This window comes from Barbus barbus, assembly GCF_936440315.1.
Source record: "Barbus barbus genome assembly, chromosome: 8".
NCBI classification, from domain to species: Eukaryota; Metazoa; Chordata; class Actinopteri; order Cypriniformes; family Cyprinidae; genus Barbus; species Barbus barbus.
The window spans coordinates 20,885,216-20,903,225 of record NC_136736.1 but is presented as its reverse complement, the minus strand read 5'-3'; the positions used below and the strand labels follow the sequence as shown (position 1 = coordinate 20,903,225).

The following is an 18,010-nucleotide window of genomic DNA, read 5'->3' as shown; positions in this document are numbered from 1 at the left end:
GTGATGTTTATACTGGCTACTGTATACAGGCCACCAGGGCACCACACAGACTTTATTAAAGAATTTGCTGATTTTCTATCTGAGTTAGTACTGGCTGCAGATAAAGTCTTAATTGTTGGCAATTTTAATATCCATGTTGATAATGAAAAAGATGCATTAGGATCAGCATTCATAGACATTCTGAACTCTATTGGGGTTAGACAACACGTTTCCGGACCTACTCATTGTCGAAATCATACTCTAGATTTAATACTGTCACATGGAATTAATGTTAGTGGTGTTGAAATTCTGCAGCAAAGCGATGATATCTCAGATCATATCTAGTCTTGTGTAAACTCCATATAGCCAAAACTGCAAATTCTACTCCTTGTTACAAGTATGGTAGAACCATCACCTCTACCACAAAAGACTGCTTTGCAAGTAATCTTCCTGATTTATCTCAATTCGTCAGCATATCCAACAGCGCAGAAAAACTTGATGATGTAACAGAAACTATGGACTCTCTTTTCTAGCACTTTAGATACAGTTGCTCCTTTACGCTTAAGGAAGATCAAAGAAAACAGTCCGACTCTGTGGTATAATGAGCACACTCACACCTTAAAGAGAGCAGCCCGGAAAATGGAGCGCAGATAGAGGAAAACAAAACTAGAGGTATTTCGTATAGCCTGGCGGGAAAATACCCTATCCTACAGAAAAGCATTAAAAACTGCTAGATCTGATTACTTTTCGTCTCTTCTAGAAGAAAACAAACATAACCCCCGGTATTTATTCAATACAGTCACTAAATTAACGAAAAATAAAGCATCAACAGGTGATGGCATTTCCCAAGAGCACAGCAGTAATGACTTTGTGAACTACTTTACTTCCAAGATCGATTCTATCAGAGATAAAATTTTAACCATGCAGCCGTTAGCTACGTATTGCATCAGATAGTGCACTATAGATCCCCTGAGGAACAATTCCACTCATTCTCTACTATAGGAGAGGAAGAATTGTATAAATTTGTTAAATCATCTAAACCAACAACATGTATGTTAGACCCTATTCCATCTAATCTACTAAAAGAGCTGCTTCCAGAAGTCATATATCCTCTTTTAGCTATTATTAATTCATCACTGTAATTAGGATGTGTCCCCAAAACCTTCAAATTGTTATTAAGCCTCTCATTAAAAAAACACAACTTGACCCCAAAGATCTAGTTAATTACAGACCGATCTCTAATCTCCCATTTCTGTCAAAGATACTAGAAAAGGTAGTATCCTCACAATTATATTCCTTCTTAGAGAAAAATAGTATTTGTGAGGAATTCCAGTCAGGATTTAGACCATATCATAGTACGGAGACTGATCTCATTAGAGTTACAAATGACCTGCTTCTATCATCTGATCGTGGTTGTATCTCTTTATTAGTTCTACTGGATCTTAGCGCTGCGTTCGACACTATCGACCACAACATTCTTTTAAATAGACTAGAACACTTTGTTGGCATTAGTGGAAGTGCATTAGCATGGTTCAAATCGTACTTATCTGAACGCCATCAGTTCGTAGCAGTGAATGAAGAGGTATCGTATCGATCACAAGTGCAGTATGGAGTACCTCAAGGCTCAGTACTAGGGCTGTTACTTTTCACGCTTTACATGTTACCCTTGGGAGATATTATCGGGAGACATGGTGATAGCTTTCACTGTTATGCTGATGATACTCAGCTCTATATTTCTTTGCGGCCCAGTGAAACACACCAAGTTGAGAAACTAACGGAATGCATAGTCGATATAAAAAACTGGATGACGAGTAACTTCTTACTGCTAAATTCTGAAAAAAACAGAGGTGTTAATTATCAGACCTAAAAACCCCACATGTAATAACCTAGAACACTATCTAACACTTGACGGCTGCTCTGTCAATTCTTCTTCATCAGTTAGTAACCTAGGTGTGCTGTTTGATAGCAATTGTTCATTTGAAAGCCATATTTCTAGCATCTGTAAAACTGCGTTTTTCCATCTCAAAAACATCTAAATTGCGACCAATGCTCTCAACGTCAAATGCAGAAATACTAATTCATGCGTTTATGACCTCAAGGTTAGACTATTGTAATGCTTTATTGGGTGGTTGTTCTGCATGCTTGATCAACAAATTACAGTTGGTCCAAAATGCAGCAGCTAGAGTCCTTACTACAACCAGGAAGTATGACCATATTAGCCCGATTCTGTGTTCAACACTGCATTGACTCCCTATCAAACATCGTATAGATTTAAAAATGTTGTTAATTACTTATAAAGCCCTGAATGGCTTAGCTCCTCAGTACTTGAGCGAGCTCTTATCACATTATAGTCCTCTACGTCTGCTGCATTCTCAAAACTCTGGCCATTTGATAATACTTAAAATTTCAAAATCGACTGCGGGCGGCAGATCCTTTTCCTATTTAGCACCCAAATTCTGGAACAATCTACCTAATACTTTTTGGGAGGCAGACACACTCTGTCAGTTTAAATCTAGATTAAAGACACATTTCTTTAACCTGGCTTACACATAACACACTAATACACTTCTATTATTCAAATCCGTTAAAGGATTGTTAGGCTGCATTAATTAGATCAACCGGAACCGGGGACACTCCCCATAACACATGATGTACTCATTACATCATAAGAAGAATGGCATCAACGCTAATATTTGTCTGTTTCTTTCTTATTCTGTTTCTCAGTCCGTGTCCGGATCAGATGCTGGATTGGCGCCGGGAGATGATGTATGTGGCCCTGATCGTCGGCGGAGGCCGGACACCTGGATGAGCCCCGGGGACATATCCCCAGTGAAGACCTCAACTTAAAATACCATAAAACTTCAAATAAAACAAATAACTAAAAATATAATAAAATACCAAACTACATAATATTTAACTACTACATAATTGTTAGAAATTGCAACAATATAAAAATAGAAATATAATACATTTATACATTTAAAATTTTAATTAAAACAATAAGTAAACAATAATATCCTGGCCAGATGGGGAACTGGCCCCCCGACTGAGCCTGGTTTCTCCCAAGGTTTTTTCTCCATTCTGTCACAGAGGGAGTTTTGGTTCCTTGCCGCTGTCGCCTCTGGCTTGCTCAGTTGGGGACACTTAATTTCTAGCGCTTATCGTCAATTTGATTTCACAGATACTATTTAAACTAAACTGAGCTAGACAATGACATCTCTGAATTCAATAATGAAATGCCTTTAACTGAAAATTGAGTGTTTAATCTTATTATTATACATTACTGACACTCTATCCTCCAATTTGATACTGTTAAGTGCTTTGACACAATCTGTATTGTTAAACGTGCTATATAAATAAAGGTGACTTGACTTGACTTATCTGTCCATAAAGTCAATACAAAATCAGTCTTCGTGTATTTCACAACACTTCAGCATGTTATTCTTATTAAGTGAGGGCCATTTTAAAGAATTTTTTGCCCAAGCAAAGTCTCTGAAAACCTGACACATTGCACTTGTGGAGACTCCAGGAAGGTTGCAGTTCTGGAAAATGATGGCGCTGGAGACTAAATGGTTCCTGATGGTTTCTCACCTAATTCTTCACATTAATTCTTAATTCTTTTGTAGTTAACATGTCTTTTCTTCTCCACCTGTTTTTTCTGACCGTGCTGACCCAATGATCATTTGGCTGCCCAATGGTCATGCCTTAACTTCGCTAATTCTATGCAATAGCATTAGTATTGCATCCTTCTCATGGGCATTTAATTTATATTTTTTTACTTTTATTCTTGAGTTCAATCTCTTTTTTTGGCTCATTTTATCTGTAAAAGAAAACCTGCCTAATAATTCTGCACACCAGAAATAAGGAGTTTTGACTTTCAGCTTTCATGGATAATTATATATCACCTATAAATGATTAAATACAAAATCAATAATAGTTATTAAGATGGTTTGGAATTGGTAAAATGTCCTTGGAAAAATAATATTACAAGAATATCAACTTGCCTAATAATTCTGCACACACTGTAGTTCTCAGACTAGAGTAAAGGTCACTGCACACTGAGTCCGAAATTTTCATCCAAAATTTTTGCTCGTAAAAAAATAAATACGACCTCACGTTGTGCTGCCTCCGAAACTTTGTCCGTCAAAAAAAATTTGGATCAGGTTCGATTTTCTGCATTTTCGCATCCGTAGCATGCATTTTGATAGGAACGGATGGGGAATACGAAAAAAATGAAAAATGCACGTGAAAATTTCGGACTCAGTGTGCAACGACTTTAAGGCTGCATAAAATACACATTCTTTAAAATATGTACAAAGAAGCATCCAAATAATGGCTTTCACTGCAATCGCATGTCTTCCCACACATTTAGTTTGTTTTAGGTTTTTTTTCAAACCGAGGAATGAATATTAAAGTTGTTTTCTGTAGAAATTGACAACATGCCACAGAGGCTATTAATACATCTTATCTTCAAATGAAACAGTCAAAACCCAAACACAGACCAAAACATCTTCTGCAGGACACAGTCATTACATCAATGTAAAACTGATCCTGACCTTCACCGGTAGCTCTAGAGTAGCATAATACATCTCTCTGAAACATCTCTTTAAAATGATGTCCGTCGCAGATCATAAAAACACCAGTGCGGAAAGAAGGCCACAATAGAAACAGACAATAAATTCAATGAAGGATGCAAGTTGGAAGCATGAGGGCAGCTCTCCTTGACTTTGAGGCGCTTCTGTAACAAATCTGTTTCTTCCCTGCTCTTAGCCTTCAGTTATCATTGCTGTATCAGTAGGCAGGATCAGTGACCTGCTTCATACCGGATGACTTCATCTCAGGAGTAACCTCAGTGAAGCTGGGATGTATCAGTGGCACAAAGTGGGACAGGAAACAGTGCTGTCTGTTTAGCTCACTATTAGGGGATTTTGCAATATCTGGTTCATGATACGATAATACTGCAATTCTTTAGTTATTCAGTGTTTTTCGTTAATCTGCTGTGAGTTAGGTTTAGTGCTTTGCACAGTTTTATTCTTGGACTTTATTCTTGGGCATTGAAGTAATGCCACAAATTATATTTCAGATTCTTACAGATGTGCTTTGAGTGGTGGTCAACCTCTTTTTTGCACAATTAGAAACGTCACAAATGCAACATATTTCATTCTTGTCATAATATCCACAGTACTGTGCGGTAAATGTTTCCAGAGATTTTAAATTGTTACCTCATCTTCATTCACCATCATCATCTCTTCTAGTAATGTGTTTATACTTATCAAGCCTACAATCAATACTCTTCAATCTATCAAAATTTCAAGAACTTGGAGAGCCCTGAGAAATAATCTGAAATATCTCTCTAATTGTTTACCCAACTTATCTTCTTTTATTTACTAATTTATTCTTTAGCTTTTTTTTTTCACTAAAGTATTTTGTTTTTGAACAACTTTTATATTTGAGGCATGCCATTTTCTAATCCATTACATCTTCCATGAACTATTATTTATAAGGTATAATGAGAAAGTTGTTGACAGTATACTCAATGTGTACACAAATTAGAAACACATTAAAATATTCACAAACACAAATCAAAATTCCCTTGATGTTTTGACATACAAAAGGTCATTGTACTATAAAAACATGCAGTAAGTTTCAGAACTAAAACCCTTCTCTTTAGTCTAAAAACAGCTTATATTGAACCCAATCTGCCAAAACGACAGCTTGTGGAATGTGCCACTTTATGATATGTAATAGTGTGGCTAAACACCGCCTCCACAGAAGAAGATCAACGCCTGCTTCTACATCACAGCCTGTTTAGCCCCGCCCACTGTTTCAAGCATGTAGTATAAACATCGAGAGAATGAGATAGAAGCAGGTCACAGGTCTACCCAGAAATCAAACGATAAAGATGGCTCCGAAGATAACAAGATGCTGTGTAGAGCCAAGTCTTTGCATTGCCTTCCTTCTGACCATAACATTAGGAAAAAGTGGATTAGCTTTATTTTTAAAAGATCCAGACCACGTCAGTAAGAACTTCATTTCACCGCGGATTCATTTACAGACAAGACAATTCGACGCAGGATTTACAAAAAGATTGAAACTAAAAGACTATGTTGTGCCGACTATATTGGATCCGACAATAATGTCACACCACACAAGTGTGTTTTTATTATGTGGTCACTATTGCTTTGTCTGTTATTACAGATTGTTTGATATGTACTGAGTATTTATGCATTTTCAACCTAAATCACAGCAGCGTCCATCTATGTACGCTGCCAAACACACACAAATGTTAGCCAATCATAGCAGTGGGCATTTACTTCCAAGTCTACAATCCGCCACGCCTATTTAATAGGGGTGGGAGAAAAAAATCTATTCACCTAACTATTGCGATACTTTTTAAAATAATTAAAAAATTTATTGGTTTACCTCAGAATCGATTTTATTATTTTATTTTTCCTAAGAGGTGGAGGGGAGAAGTTAGCTGTTCTCTGTAGCTCTCGCGGTTCTTTGATGTCATAAAACGATCGTTCTGCGTGCACAGTGCCGCTGCATTAGATGACGTCATGTACGTTTCGAGCCGACGCAAGAAAGCAAAACCATGATGGAGGCAGAGGATCGAACCTCTTCCAGAATTCTTTCTGCACCTTCACGTTTTGAATCCCAACTGCCGGGAAAACACGACTAAACATGACTAAAATGGTATGCAAAGTAACAAAGCACTTTATTTTATTTCAGAAAGCATTTTTTCTGCTCATTTTGTTGAACATTTGACTATTATATTCATGTGCAAGTTCAGGGTTTTGGTACCTTAAAGTTTCATGGTTCAAGGTATTTTAAATATACACTGTGTTTGCTGCTGAAATAAAGTGCAGAAAGATGTGATGCATTGTTTTTGTTAATATGACTCATCATATACAGTCTTTTAAGGGTATAATCAAGTATTTTCCATTGTCTAGTCTAATAAGCAAACAAAAATCACAATAAATTGTAATATCGAATTGCAATAGTGACTGCTAAGATGTGTGTTTTTTTATTGTGACAGTCTATATTAAGTGTATCATTCAACTTTTTCCCATGGTCTAGAGTTAAAAACAAAAACAAAAAAAAAAAAATCGCAACACATAGCAATATCGAATCACAATACTTGTAGAATCGAAATTCTTTGAAAAAAATCGTAATACATATCGTATCGGCACCCAAGTATCGTGATCGTATTGAATCGGATGGTAGGTGTATCATCCCATCCCTACTATTTAAACAGAGCGTTCCGATGAGGGGGGTTAAAACAGGACGGGAAAAAAATGGCCTATTATTTCTAAATGATGATGTTTTTTTATGTAAAAATCTTGATAACATTATAAGTGGCCCTCAGAGAAGAGTAAAGATAATAATAAAAAAGGCAGTTCATGATCCCTTTAATGTCACAACAGCTTTGCTTTCAGTTCTTCATTTTTTATTTCCAGGTTTAAATTGGATAGTGAATCCCAGATTTTCAAAGTGGTCTCAGACTTTAGACCCTCCCTCTGTAGAAGGGCATAAAGTATAGAGAGCGAGAGATCCCTTCATCATTCAACACACTGTACGACTCATCAATTTATCGACTTGTGTAGGACACAAGTGTGTAAATGCTGATATGAGCAACAGTCATGGCTGCTCTCCTCCAGCTCATTGATAGTGACAGAGCTGCTGTAGTTGGCCATTTACCTCTGCACAAACTACTTATGCCTAACTGAAAAATCAATAAAATCTTTGGACAACCTGACACTGATCAGCAGCAGTTGAAGGTCGTCTGTAGCAACCGAAAGAAGAACGTGTGAGACCCCATGTGAGTGAGTGTGTGTGTGTGTGTGCGCAGAGCGTCGAGCCACTCCAGGATGTTTGTAGGACAAGTGTAACAATACTTTCCCTGCGTAACATCCCTCCCACCTTCCCTCCTCTCCTCCTACCCAATTAGGTGTGAAGGGAGCTTGTCCTTCAGAAGACACTGCCTGAATGGAAAAGAAGTGGACGAAACTGGTAAGATGTTTATAAAAGTAAAGAAGTAAACAATATAAAATAAGGAAATTATTGTAAATCAAATAAAGTGATTTGAGAGAATTCCATATTACATTGTACATTAAAACAAAAATACTAAACAAACTGGTGCCAAGGGATCACACAGGTGTCCCGAATCATCCTGGCAATATATATCTATAAAAATATATATCTAATATAACACCACTGTTTTAAATATATTGTCATACACTTCATTTGGCATCCTGTTTCTAGCTTGATTAATGACCTGGATATAATTAGAGCCCCAATCTCTCTTTTTGACTTATTATTTGATCATTAAGACATTTTTACACAAAACTGAATTATAATTATGAATTATGAATGCAAAATAACTGCCATTTCCAAGATGCACCTAAATGGAGTTATGTGATAAAGTTGCACAGTAAACATTTATCATTGAATAATGCCTATACTGTTTCACTGTAGAGCTTGTGTGATAAAATCTTTTTCCAAATAATTTGGTTTGGAAAAATGAATGGCGTAAATTTAGCTTTGAGGGTGTCCCGTACTGATTAACTCTAAATATCAAAATGTTTCAGAGCAGCAAAACAATATATAACACAGAGAACAGCGGAGAATCATGAGTAAAACACAGTAGAGTGACTGATCAGGAAAATCCTAAAACAGATCAAATGCAGACGGTGAATGTGAGGGACACAGAGAGAGACACCCATCTGCTCCATGACCTCACCAGATCTCCCTGGCAGATGCGGAAAGGCCTGCCAAGCAATTAGTACCACTGGTTGACTTGTTTGGGGCCGTCTCCTAGGGGCAAATGCAGCTGGGGCCGTCTATGTGTATGTGAAACGTGGGTAAGACGGTGTGCCTTTTTTGCCTGCTGCCTCTCACGTTTCCATTGTGGGGCAGAAAAAGACTACAGGCTAAAAGCATCTGTAACTGACATTCTCCCCCTCTTATCATTGACATGAAAGAGCAATACATGCTAACTTCAGCTGAGACGGAAGAAAAACTGCTGCACTTTTTCTTTTTTTTTTACTTTTTTCCTCTTCTCCTAAACGAGCATGGATGACACTATAGTCTTGTTTTTATTCACCCAGGATTTGATATTAAATCTAGAGATATAGCAGACATATAAACAAGAACTTAAAACTACTAATCAATAAATAAATACAGTAAAAAAAAAAACAATAGGGTACAAAACCATGCATTTCCAAAAGAAAGCAACTGAGAGCAAAGCTGACAAAGCATGATAGAAATGAACCTTTCTTCTTATGTGTACAGTATCTGCCACCTCAACCTTTTTTATATTTTTTCCTGTTTAAATATGCCCTGAAATATGTGCTTTGTGAGAAAGAGCTTGTCTTAGCTTTGAAGGTGCCCCTGAAGTTACCCGGATCACTGTTTTTCTTTTTTCTTTGATCAGCCAACACTATCTGGCTCTTTTTTAACTAGGTCAGATGACCTGGAAATCAAGTTAGACTCTTCAAGATGTAGAGACACAAGGAATGAGAAAGAGAGAGAGAGTCTTATCAGACACTGTCCAGTGTTGTAGAGAGGATCAGAGTGGAGTCATCAGATCAAAGAGGAGTGGCTCCACACTACCGTGGCTCTCTCATCTTCTCGTTCAATCTACTCACCAAGACCAAAGCTCTTTTGGTCTCCAGATAATACAGAATGTTTAAAAAAAAGAGAGATAAAGGGGGAAAATAGAGCCCAAAAGCATTTATTGGAGCTTATTTAAACAGTTCTATTGAGTTCTGCTAAGTGTATCATTAGGTTCAAAATCACTCTTTGGCACATTAATGCTAGAAGAATCAGTTAGAAGATGTCAGTGATTCAGAGCCTGCCTTTTACCTTTAAAACAATTCAAAGGAAGGATAAATCTATTTAATAATATGTATGTTAAGATTCGGTTAGCGATTTAATAAACTTTATTTTGTTTAATTAAGAATTAAGACTAATAATTAAAGATTAAGGAAAAATAACAAGGGTTAATCAAATTTTCAATTTGTGAATAGATGTAATATCAGCTAATTTTAACTAAATGTCATGATGAAGATGCTATAAATTCTTGCAAAATAAAAATGGAAAAATCTAATAAGACAGATGTCACTTTATTTGTAAGATATTATGCATTTGCATTAATGCATACACGATTAATTTCAAGACATATGCTCAGTTTGTCAGTTGTTTTGAGATTTGAAATTGTTCATTGTAGTCACTAATCCTTGAGATGATTTAATGTCCCAAATATGCGCTATGCGTTTTACTGTTGGGCAAACAAATGTTTCTTGGCTCTGCATATTTGCAAATAAAACATAACCCTCCAAACCCCTCCAAAACAAAAATAAATACATAAATACTCCTAACACTCCTATTTTTGCAGATTATGGAAATAAATTCACTGCTTCCACATGCCAAACACAGAATAATGAACTTTAAAATAGCAGTTGATTTTTTTTCCTTTTCCCAGTAAATTGTACCTATCTGATAAAGATTACCTTGAAATTAACTGTATACTTTTAACTTGCCTAAACACATTTAAAAGACAAGATATAAACTTTGGTAAATCCAATAATAACAGTAATTAAAGGATTAAATTATGTATTTTCTTAATGCTTGTAATCGTGCAAATGAATTAAAGCTTGTAACAACTAAGTTAAGTAAATGATCTCAAACAGTTTGATATGGTGAATATGAATTGTGGACAAGGCTAGACGCACTAAAAATATTGCAAACATGTTTTATCTTATGACTTCTAATAAGAAATATGTATTATTATTCTAACTAAATACTGCAGTGATGTGTTTTACTGCCATTTTAATTTCTGTGAGCAGTTCAGGAGTGTCATTCAGTCTGTGATCTGCCAAATACTGATCAAGAATGGGTAAAAGTGTGTTAACTGTAATTTAACTTAGATTAAATATTTTACTATATGAATATTCAGAACTGAAATGTATGGAGTAAATATTCACAATTTCTTGAAAACGTTTCAGGCCAAAACGTATTAGACCAGATTCATTTAGCATATAGCATTCTACAATGAACTTATATAACTTGACTCATTTCTTTACCATTACAGAAGAAAAGTCATATGAAAAAATGAAACCATAAGATGGCTGAAGAATCCCAAATACCTGTTGGACGTTCTTTTATTCCAATGTAAACGTCTTTTTTTTTTTTTTACTTAAATATTATGTAAAATGCACTCCAATCACATAATATCTGTATAATATCAAAAATCATCTCCTGGCGTGTGATTTCGTAATGTTTCACTTGGTTTAGGAGCAAAACAATATTTGTATAATTAAAATTCGCTCAGCGTGCCTCTAACAAACAGTGTTTAACTCGAGCGAAAAATAAAACAGCCCGCGGGCTCTCAGATGGGCTTAACAACACAAACTCTTGACATTCGTTTTTCTCACAGTAAAAACACTCACTCGCAACGGATCAATACTTCGAATGGCCTCATTTAGCACAACGCATCCTACACCACGCAGCGCTATATCTGCAGACTTTCTCGCAAGCCTGTCGTTAAGACAACTGTGATGAGAGCTGAACTCATGCAACATGAAGTCTGGCTTGATAAGAGACTTCAATTACCATGCCAAACAATCTCTCCTCTCTAAATTATTCATTTTAACACGCTACGCTGCCGATGGGATGCTGCACAGATTCACATAACTCATGTGCGAACAGAGGCAACGATGGAACAAAATGGAAACAACATTTTTTACAATTTAAGAAAGTTGTTTTAATGAAAGCAATGAATGCAGAGAGCCAGCGCAAAGCAAACGCGTTAATATCTTTCAAGTTAAGCAAATAAGGAATCGAGAAATATACGCGCGCGCACACAATGGAGAAAGTCAATTACGCGCATCAAAACAAAACTAACGAAGTAAATAAATACATGTTTCTTTGAGAAATGTAAAAGAAAAAGTAGGAATCCACCTTTAATTACAAGGAAAAACAAATGCATCCCAACTTTATTTTTTTCCGCTTTTTATTCTTGTCCTTCCTTTCTGTTTTTTAAACGTTCTTTTACTTTCCTTACATTAAGTGCAAGCAGAAGTTAAATCCTGAATATCTTCTATAAATAACACGCGTGCTGGTTGCACATACATCTTCACTGGAGCACTGTCATCTAATTACAATAACACTGAATAACCCGACTGACACATCAGTCTCTAAAACGTTTCATTACGCTCTTGATTTTACTGACTATGGAAGATACGAGAATTGTAAAATAAAACTCTATATAGTTGTAAACACCGTCCTTTATAAGACCCTTGATTATGTTGCAATTATAAATACGAACAGGCTAAAGAATTAGAAAACCGTTCAACTAATCTGGATCAGTATGTTTTAGGCATTATTAAAATATTACAAAAGCTACATCTCCACTACCATGCGACCATAAGCACACTCACACACACGCTTATTTGATCGATCTGAAGCAGTATCCAGCTTTTTGAGCATATATGAAATCGCGGTGGACGAATGCAACACAAGCTGTGCGCGGTCAATAACCTTACATTGGCAAAAACTAAATATTGTTTTACACAATTAGCAGCCAGTTCTTAAAAAACAAATCTTAATTCTGTTTTAGCAAAAATATGTCAGTAAAATCGCACCTAACAAATAAGCTTTCGAAATTCAGTGTTATTTTCAGTATTTTTCCCCACTTCTCCTAATTTACGATTACATGTGCATACAGCGAAATAACAAACTCCCAACATATCAAATAGTTTTAATGTAAGCTAAAGGAAGTAAAAGCTTATAGCTGAAATATGTGATCTTAATGCCGTCTGTATAGCCTAACCTGAAGTCGCCGCGGCTCGAGCGCTGGATGTTCAGGAGGAGAGCGTCTCTCCAGCGCACCGAGCCTGCGATTGGCCAACTGCACTGACAGCTAGTCCGCTGATTGGCCAGAAAGAGATGCCCGTCCCCTTTTCACTCCAGCTAGAGGACCATTCATAAACTAAACAATTCCAACACTCACGGCTGAGTCTGGACAACTGCACACTGGCGCACAGTTTTCACGCGCAAACACAAGTGAGAGAGATGACATGACGCGCGGAGATTTATCCTGCAGCTGATACTGGCGTGGAGAACAACTTAAACCTTTTAAACCTTTTCAAGTCGAGTTGGAAAAGTCGCACTGCGTTGCATCCATCCGTTTCCTGGTCCAAACTTGACGTCTATCCGCTGTGGGCGCAAACTTCATCACTTCATTTTTTTTTCTCTTTGCTGGGAGTTGTGCCTCTGGCTTCACCGGTAAGCATTGGATCCATCGGCGTACTGCGAAACTCCGGTCTACGGTCCGGATCTGTGCCCCAATATGATTGCAACGCAAGCAAAGCTGGTTTACCAGCTCAATAAATATTACAACGAAAGATGCCAGGCGCGCAAAGCGGCCATCGCCAAGACCATACGAGAGGTGTGTAAAGTGGTGTCGGACGTGCTGAAGGAGGTGGAGGTCCAGGAGCCCCGTTTCATCAGCTCTCTGAGCGAGATAGACGCGCGCTATGAGGGCATGGAGGTCATCGCACCCAACGAGTTTGAGGTCGTGCTTTACCTGAACCAGATGGGAGTCTTCAACTTCGTGGATGACGGCTCTCTGCCGGGCTGCGCGGTGCTCAAACTCAGCGACGGCCGTAAGAGGAGCATGTCCCTGTGGGTGGAGTTCATCACCGCCTCCGGTTATCTGTCTGCGCGAAAGATACGCTCCCGCTTCCAGACGCTGGTGGCCCAGGCCGTGGATAAATGCAGCTACCGGGACGTGGTTAAGATGGTAGCGGACACGAGCGAAGTAAAACTGCGTATTCGGGAGAGATACGTGGTGCAGATCACCCCGGCCTTCAAGTGCACGGGCATCTGGCCTAGAAGTGCTGCTCAGTGGCCCATGCCTCACATCCCGTGGCCTGGGCCGAACCGGGTGGCGGAGGTGAAAGCGGAGGGTTTTAACCTCCTCTCCAAAGAGTGCTACTCGTTAACGGGAAAACAGAGCTCAGCGGAAAGCGACGCCTGGGTCTTGCAGTTCGCCGAGGCCGAGAACAGGCTTCTGATGTCGGGCTGCAGGAAGAAATGCCTCTCTGTTCTAAAGACTCTCCGCGACCGACACCTCGAGCTGCCGGGACAGCCGCTCAATAACTACCACATGAAGACCCTGCTGCTGTACGAGTGCGAGAAACACCCGCGGGAGACTGACTGGGACGAGTCGTGCCTCGGCGACCGTCTGAACGGTATTCTGCTGCAGCTCATCTCCTGTCTGCAGTGCCGCCGGTGTCCACATTACTTCTTACCCAATCTAGACCTGTTTCAGGGCAAACCACACTCAGCCCTGGAGACAGCGGCCAAACAGACCTGGAGACTGGCTAGAGAAATCCTTACCAACGCTAAAAGTTTGGATAAACTGTAAGATGCAGGAGGACATTTTATGTCGGTGAATATTAACGGACGTTCGAGATCACAACACTGAAAGTGGAGAGAATGTGATCACGGTGCTCTCCGAGTAATGAAACCAAGAAAATAAAATATTAAAATTAAACTTTAAAAAAAAAAATCCGAAGCTTTTGCTTTTGCCAAGGCTCAAACGGGACACTGCAGGAGAGAGAAATGAAGGTACATTTTAAACTAAGTGTAATGATTTTGTTGTTTGTTTGAACTGTTTTCACAAAGTGAAAATGTTATTTAAATATATGCACAAGATCTTTAATTGCGAATTACAAAATGTAGCGTGCCAAGTTCATTTTTTTTTTCATGATGTGAACAAAAATTGAAACGTGTAATAAAATCATGACACGATGAAATTTAAACTTGGCATTCGTCATTACTCAATGAAAAATTCCTGGCATTAATGGGACTACAATAGAAAAGCTAGATGCATAAATAATTAAGCATAAAGTTTTGGCATTTGTTTTCGCTAGTTAAACAAAGCATAGCTAAGTAATATTAGGACAGTGTGTATTTGTGGACTGCTCATTCAGTTTAACTCTTAGAAAACGAAACGTAGAAAACACGGGAGGCCTGTTGTTGTAAATGACCAAAAATATTTATTAAATAGACACTAGCAACAAAATAAAGATCGAGCAACAAAATCGTATTTTAAAAATAATAACAATAATATATCGCACTTTAGAGTAACTAAAGGCCATTTAAACTTATAAATAAAATGTAAAAAAAAAAAAAAACGGACAGACGATCTCTCACAAAGACCAATAGTACTTAAATTCCCAGATTAAAACCAATGCAGCATACAATAAAATATAAAATGTTCAAATAACGACACTTTACATTTTATACTTTTTTGACTGAATAATAGGCTAATGCTTTGGAGTAAAGAATTCTGTTATTTTACTCTGGAAATCCCCGTTAAAAAAAAGCAAAAGAAAGAAAAATAACAATTTTGGTTTTATTAATTATTTCAAAAATAAAAACAGCCTATTAGAATTAAAAAGCCTACTGAAAGAAATATTTAGACAATGTTTTGCAACAAGCAAATAAATAATCTTCTAATACTGATGTAGCTGTTTTATTCTGGCAAAAGAAGCTATTTTACTTCACAATTTCGTAACTATAGTAAAAACAGCTAAATATTATTATTATAGCTTTTAGGAAAATTATTCAATTTGAAAGCAAGATATTTCAAATACACAAACAGACAAGGAATTTCATAGTTAAGGAAATACTGAAAGTTGATACTTTGTTCTTCCAAAGGCAAAACAAAAGTTCTAGTCAATGAAGCATTCAGAAGAATGTTTCAAATGAAGTCATCCTCTTCAAGCATTTGCATTAGTCAGGATTTTTGGTGGCACACCTCAGTACACGCCAATGGTGATGGCAAGTTACACTTTAATAGCCTTGACCCACATATGTTATGAACAGTTGAAACACATGCAACATGCTATGAGGAAAGAGAGCAAGCTTTTCTATCAGCAAAGTCTGTTCTGCCTTTGTGTTACTATATGGCCATGCAAGATAAGATGACCAATATATATATATATATATATATATATAAAACATATCAGTATTGTGAAAGCACATTAAAGAACCTTGGTTATACTACAGCTAGTCACTTCATTTTTAATGTGCACAGCTCATGGGACAATTGGAGTCATTTTGGATGAGAAACCCTCTTACCTTGGGATCAATGTTCTTAAAACTCGGGTCTTCTTCATCCACCTCAAAGTATAACTCCAGGGCCGTGATAGACAGTGTGCCTTTTACCACTACAGCGGACGCAACCAGCTGTGCGCTGGTGCTCAGGTTAACAGGCCCTGCGATCACAGAAGAGCACAGCAGTTAGTGTGTGTGTGTGTGTGTGTGTGTGTGTGTGCGCCTCCCCCACCCTCTACTGCCCTTGGCATAGAAACCATTTCAAAGAAGTACAGAGTGTTTACCTGAACACATAAACTCAACAAGGGCACATATTGACTTCCTGATAGAACATCTTTAGTTTTAATAAGCTTGGGGGGGGGGCTCTAAAGTAAACCTACATTCATTTGAGGATAATACCTATGATTCCAAATGATCACTCAATAATACAAACATATGTATTTAGGCTTAATCTATATTTTATTGCATGCAACTTCTTTTCATTTAATTATTTTATTTTATTTAAATAACAATAAAAATGTCTTACAAGTGTAAATTGTGTAATGCTATATTGCCTGTCATATATTGCCTGCTTTCGTTTAATAACTGTTAAGGATCTAAAGATTTGTTGAATGTAAACAAATAAAGCATTACATATTAATTTACTTAACAATTAATTCAAGAAGTATATAATCACATTTTTAAAAAGCAAATTCATTAAACTAATCCATAAATAGGATTATCCCTACACAATGGCATATTTAAGCGCTTCATCTGTCACAGAAACGGTACAGTCGCGATGTCAAAAAGCGCTGAAATCCGCTGTCAATCAGCGCGCATTGATTGCGGGCTTTGGGTTTAATCTGTCATCAATCTTAATTTATGCCAGCATGACAATGTTGAAGGGTCGCTCTGGGGAATTTCTGCCTCTCTACATGCGCAAAGCATCGGATATGCGCCTGCAAACTGCCGTTGCAGTCAGTATGACCACAAGCCCATGTTTGATTTCCCCAAGCACCCTTCAATTCACAAACGCTTGGCATGATCAGATAAATTCATCAGCAAGAAATAACATGTACCCCCCCCCCCCCCCCCCCCAAACCGGAACACGTTTCAATTGCACTTTAATCAAAAAGCTTGCTAAATGGATGATCTGCAACTACGCGAATCTTCACAATAATTTTCACTTTATTTGAGAGAGACTATATTTTATTGTAGAAAAGACTGCCTGCCCAAATGAGATCAATAATTTATAAACGCGTTAATGAAAAATAATAAATGTTGGCCATATATATAAAAAAATACAATTGAACAGATTATTAACCTGTAGACATTTAAGAAAAAATACAAATTAACACAAATATTAATATAAGCAATTGTGTTTAATTAATTATCCTCCTCGTGCATTTAAAGTCTTGCTTTAAAATATACACTGTTAAAAGCTTAAAACAATCCCATTTTAGACATTTTTATTTTTTACTTCATTACTAAAATATGAAATCTAAGTATGAACGTGTTTTTTCGGAAGAAACTCAGAGGTTCTAACAAAATTAAAAATTTTCTGCTTTTGGCCGTCAGATATTTGAATAGTGTGTTGTTGAGCTAATGAAATGAAAGAAACACATTTAAGTGTTTCATATATTTTAATATGTATTTTACCCCCACTTTATTTACATAAACTGCATATGTAAAGCGAAAATAATTTAATTATAAATTGTTTTAAAGCAAGGACTAGCTCACTAGTCATGACTGTGGGCCTTGGAGCGCCGTTCAGCCCTCGCACAAATCTAACCCGATCACAGGCCGCTAATGAGAGAGGACTGCTTCAGATAATGGTGTGATCCCCTCATTAACGTCCGAGAAGAAGGGGGGGGGGAGTGACACTTCATCTAAACCGCCAGAGCGCGTCGCAACAAACTAG

The 18,010-nt window shown here is 37.4% G+C and overlaps 2 protein-coding genes across 2 annotated transcripts in view; one reads left to right on the top strand and one right to left on the bottom strand.

Moving 5' to 3' along the window:
• LOC306874378 (lipopolysaccharide-responsive and beige-like anchor protein) overlaps window positions 1-18,010 on the bottom strand; it is a 270,819-nt gene that overhangs the window by 82,815 nt on the left and 169,994 nt on the right. Inside the window, exon 39 of the mRNA XM_079424376.1 lies at window positions 16,135-16,271. Coding sequence (XP_079280502.1) covers window positions 16,135-16,271 — 137 coding nt within the window. The remainder of the gene's footprint in view (window positions 1-16,134; window positions 16,272-18,010) is intronic.
• On the top strand, window positions 11,184-14,791 carry LOC306874382 (protein mab-21-like 2). The gene has a single exon (XM_079424388.1). The coding sequence runs from the start codon at window positions 13,334-13,336 to the stop codon at window positions 14,411-14,413; it is 1,080 nt and encodes a 359-aa protein (XP_079280514.1). The 5' UTR covers window positions 11,184-13,333; the 3' UTR covers window positions 14,414-14,791.

What these genes read in the sequence shown, in the direction of transcription:
- LOC306874382 (XM_079424388.1), top strand. Translation starts at nt 13,334, where the DNA reads ATGATTGCAACGCAAGCAAAGCTGGTTTACCAGCTCAATAAATATTAC.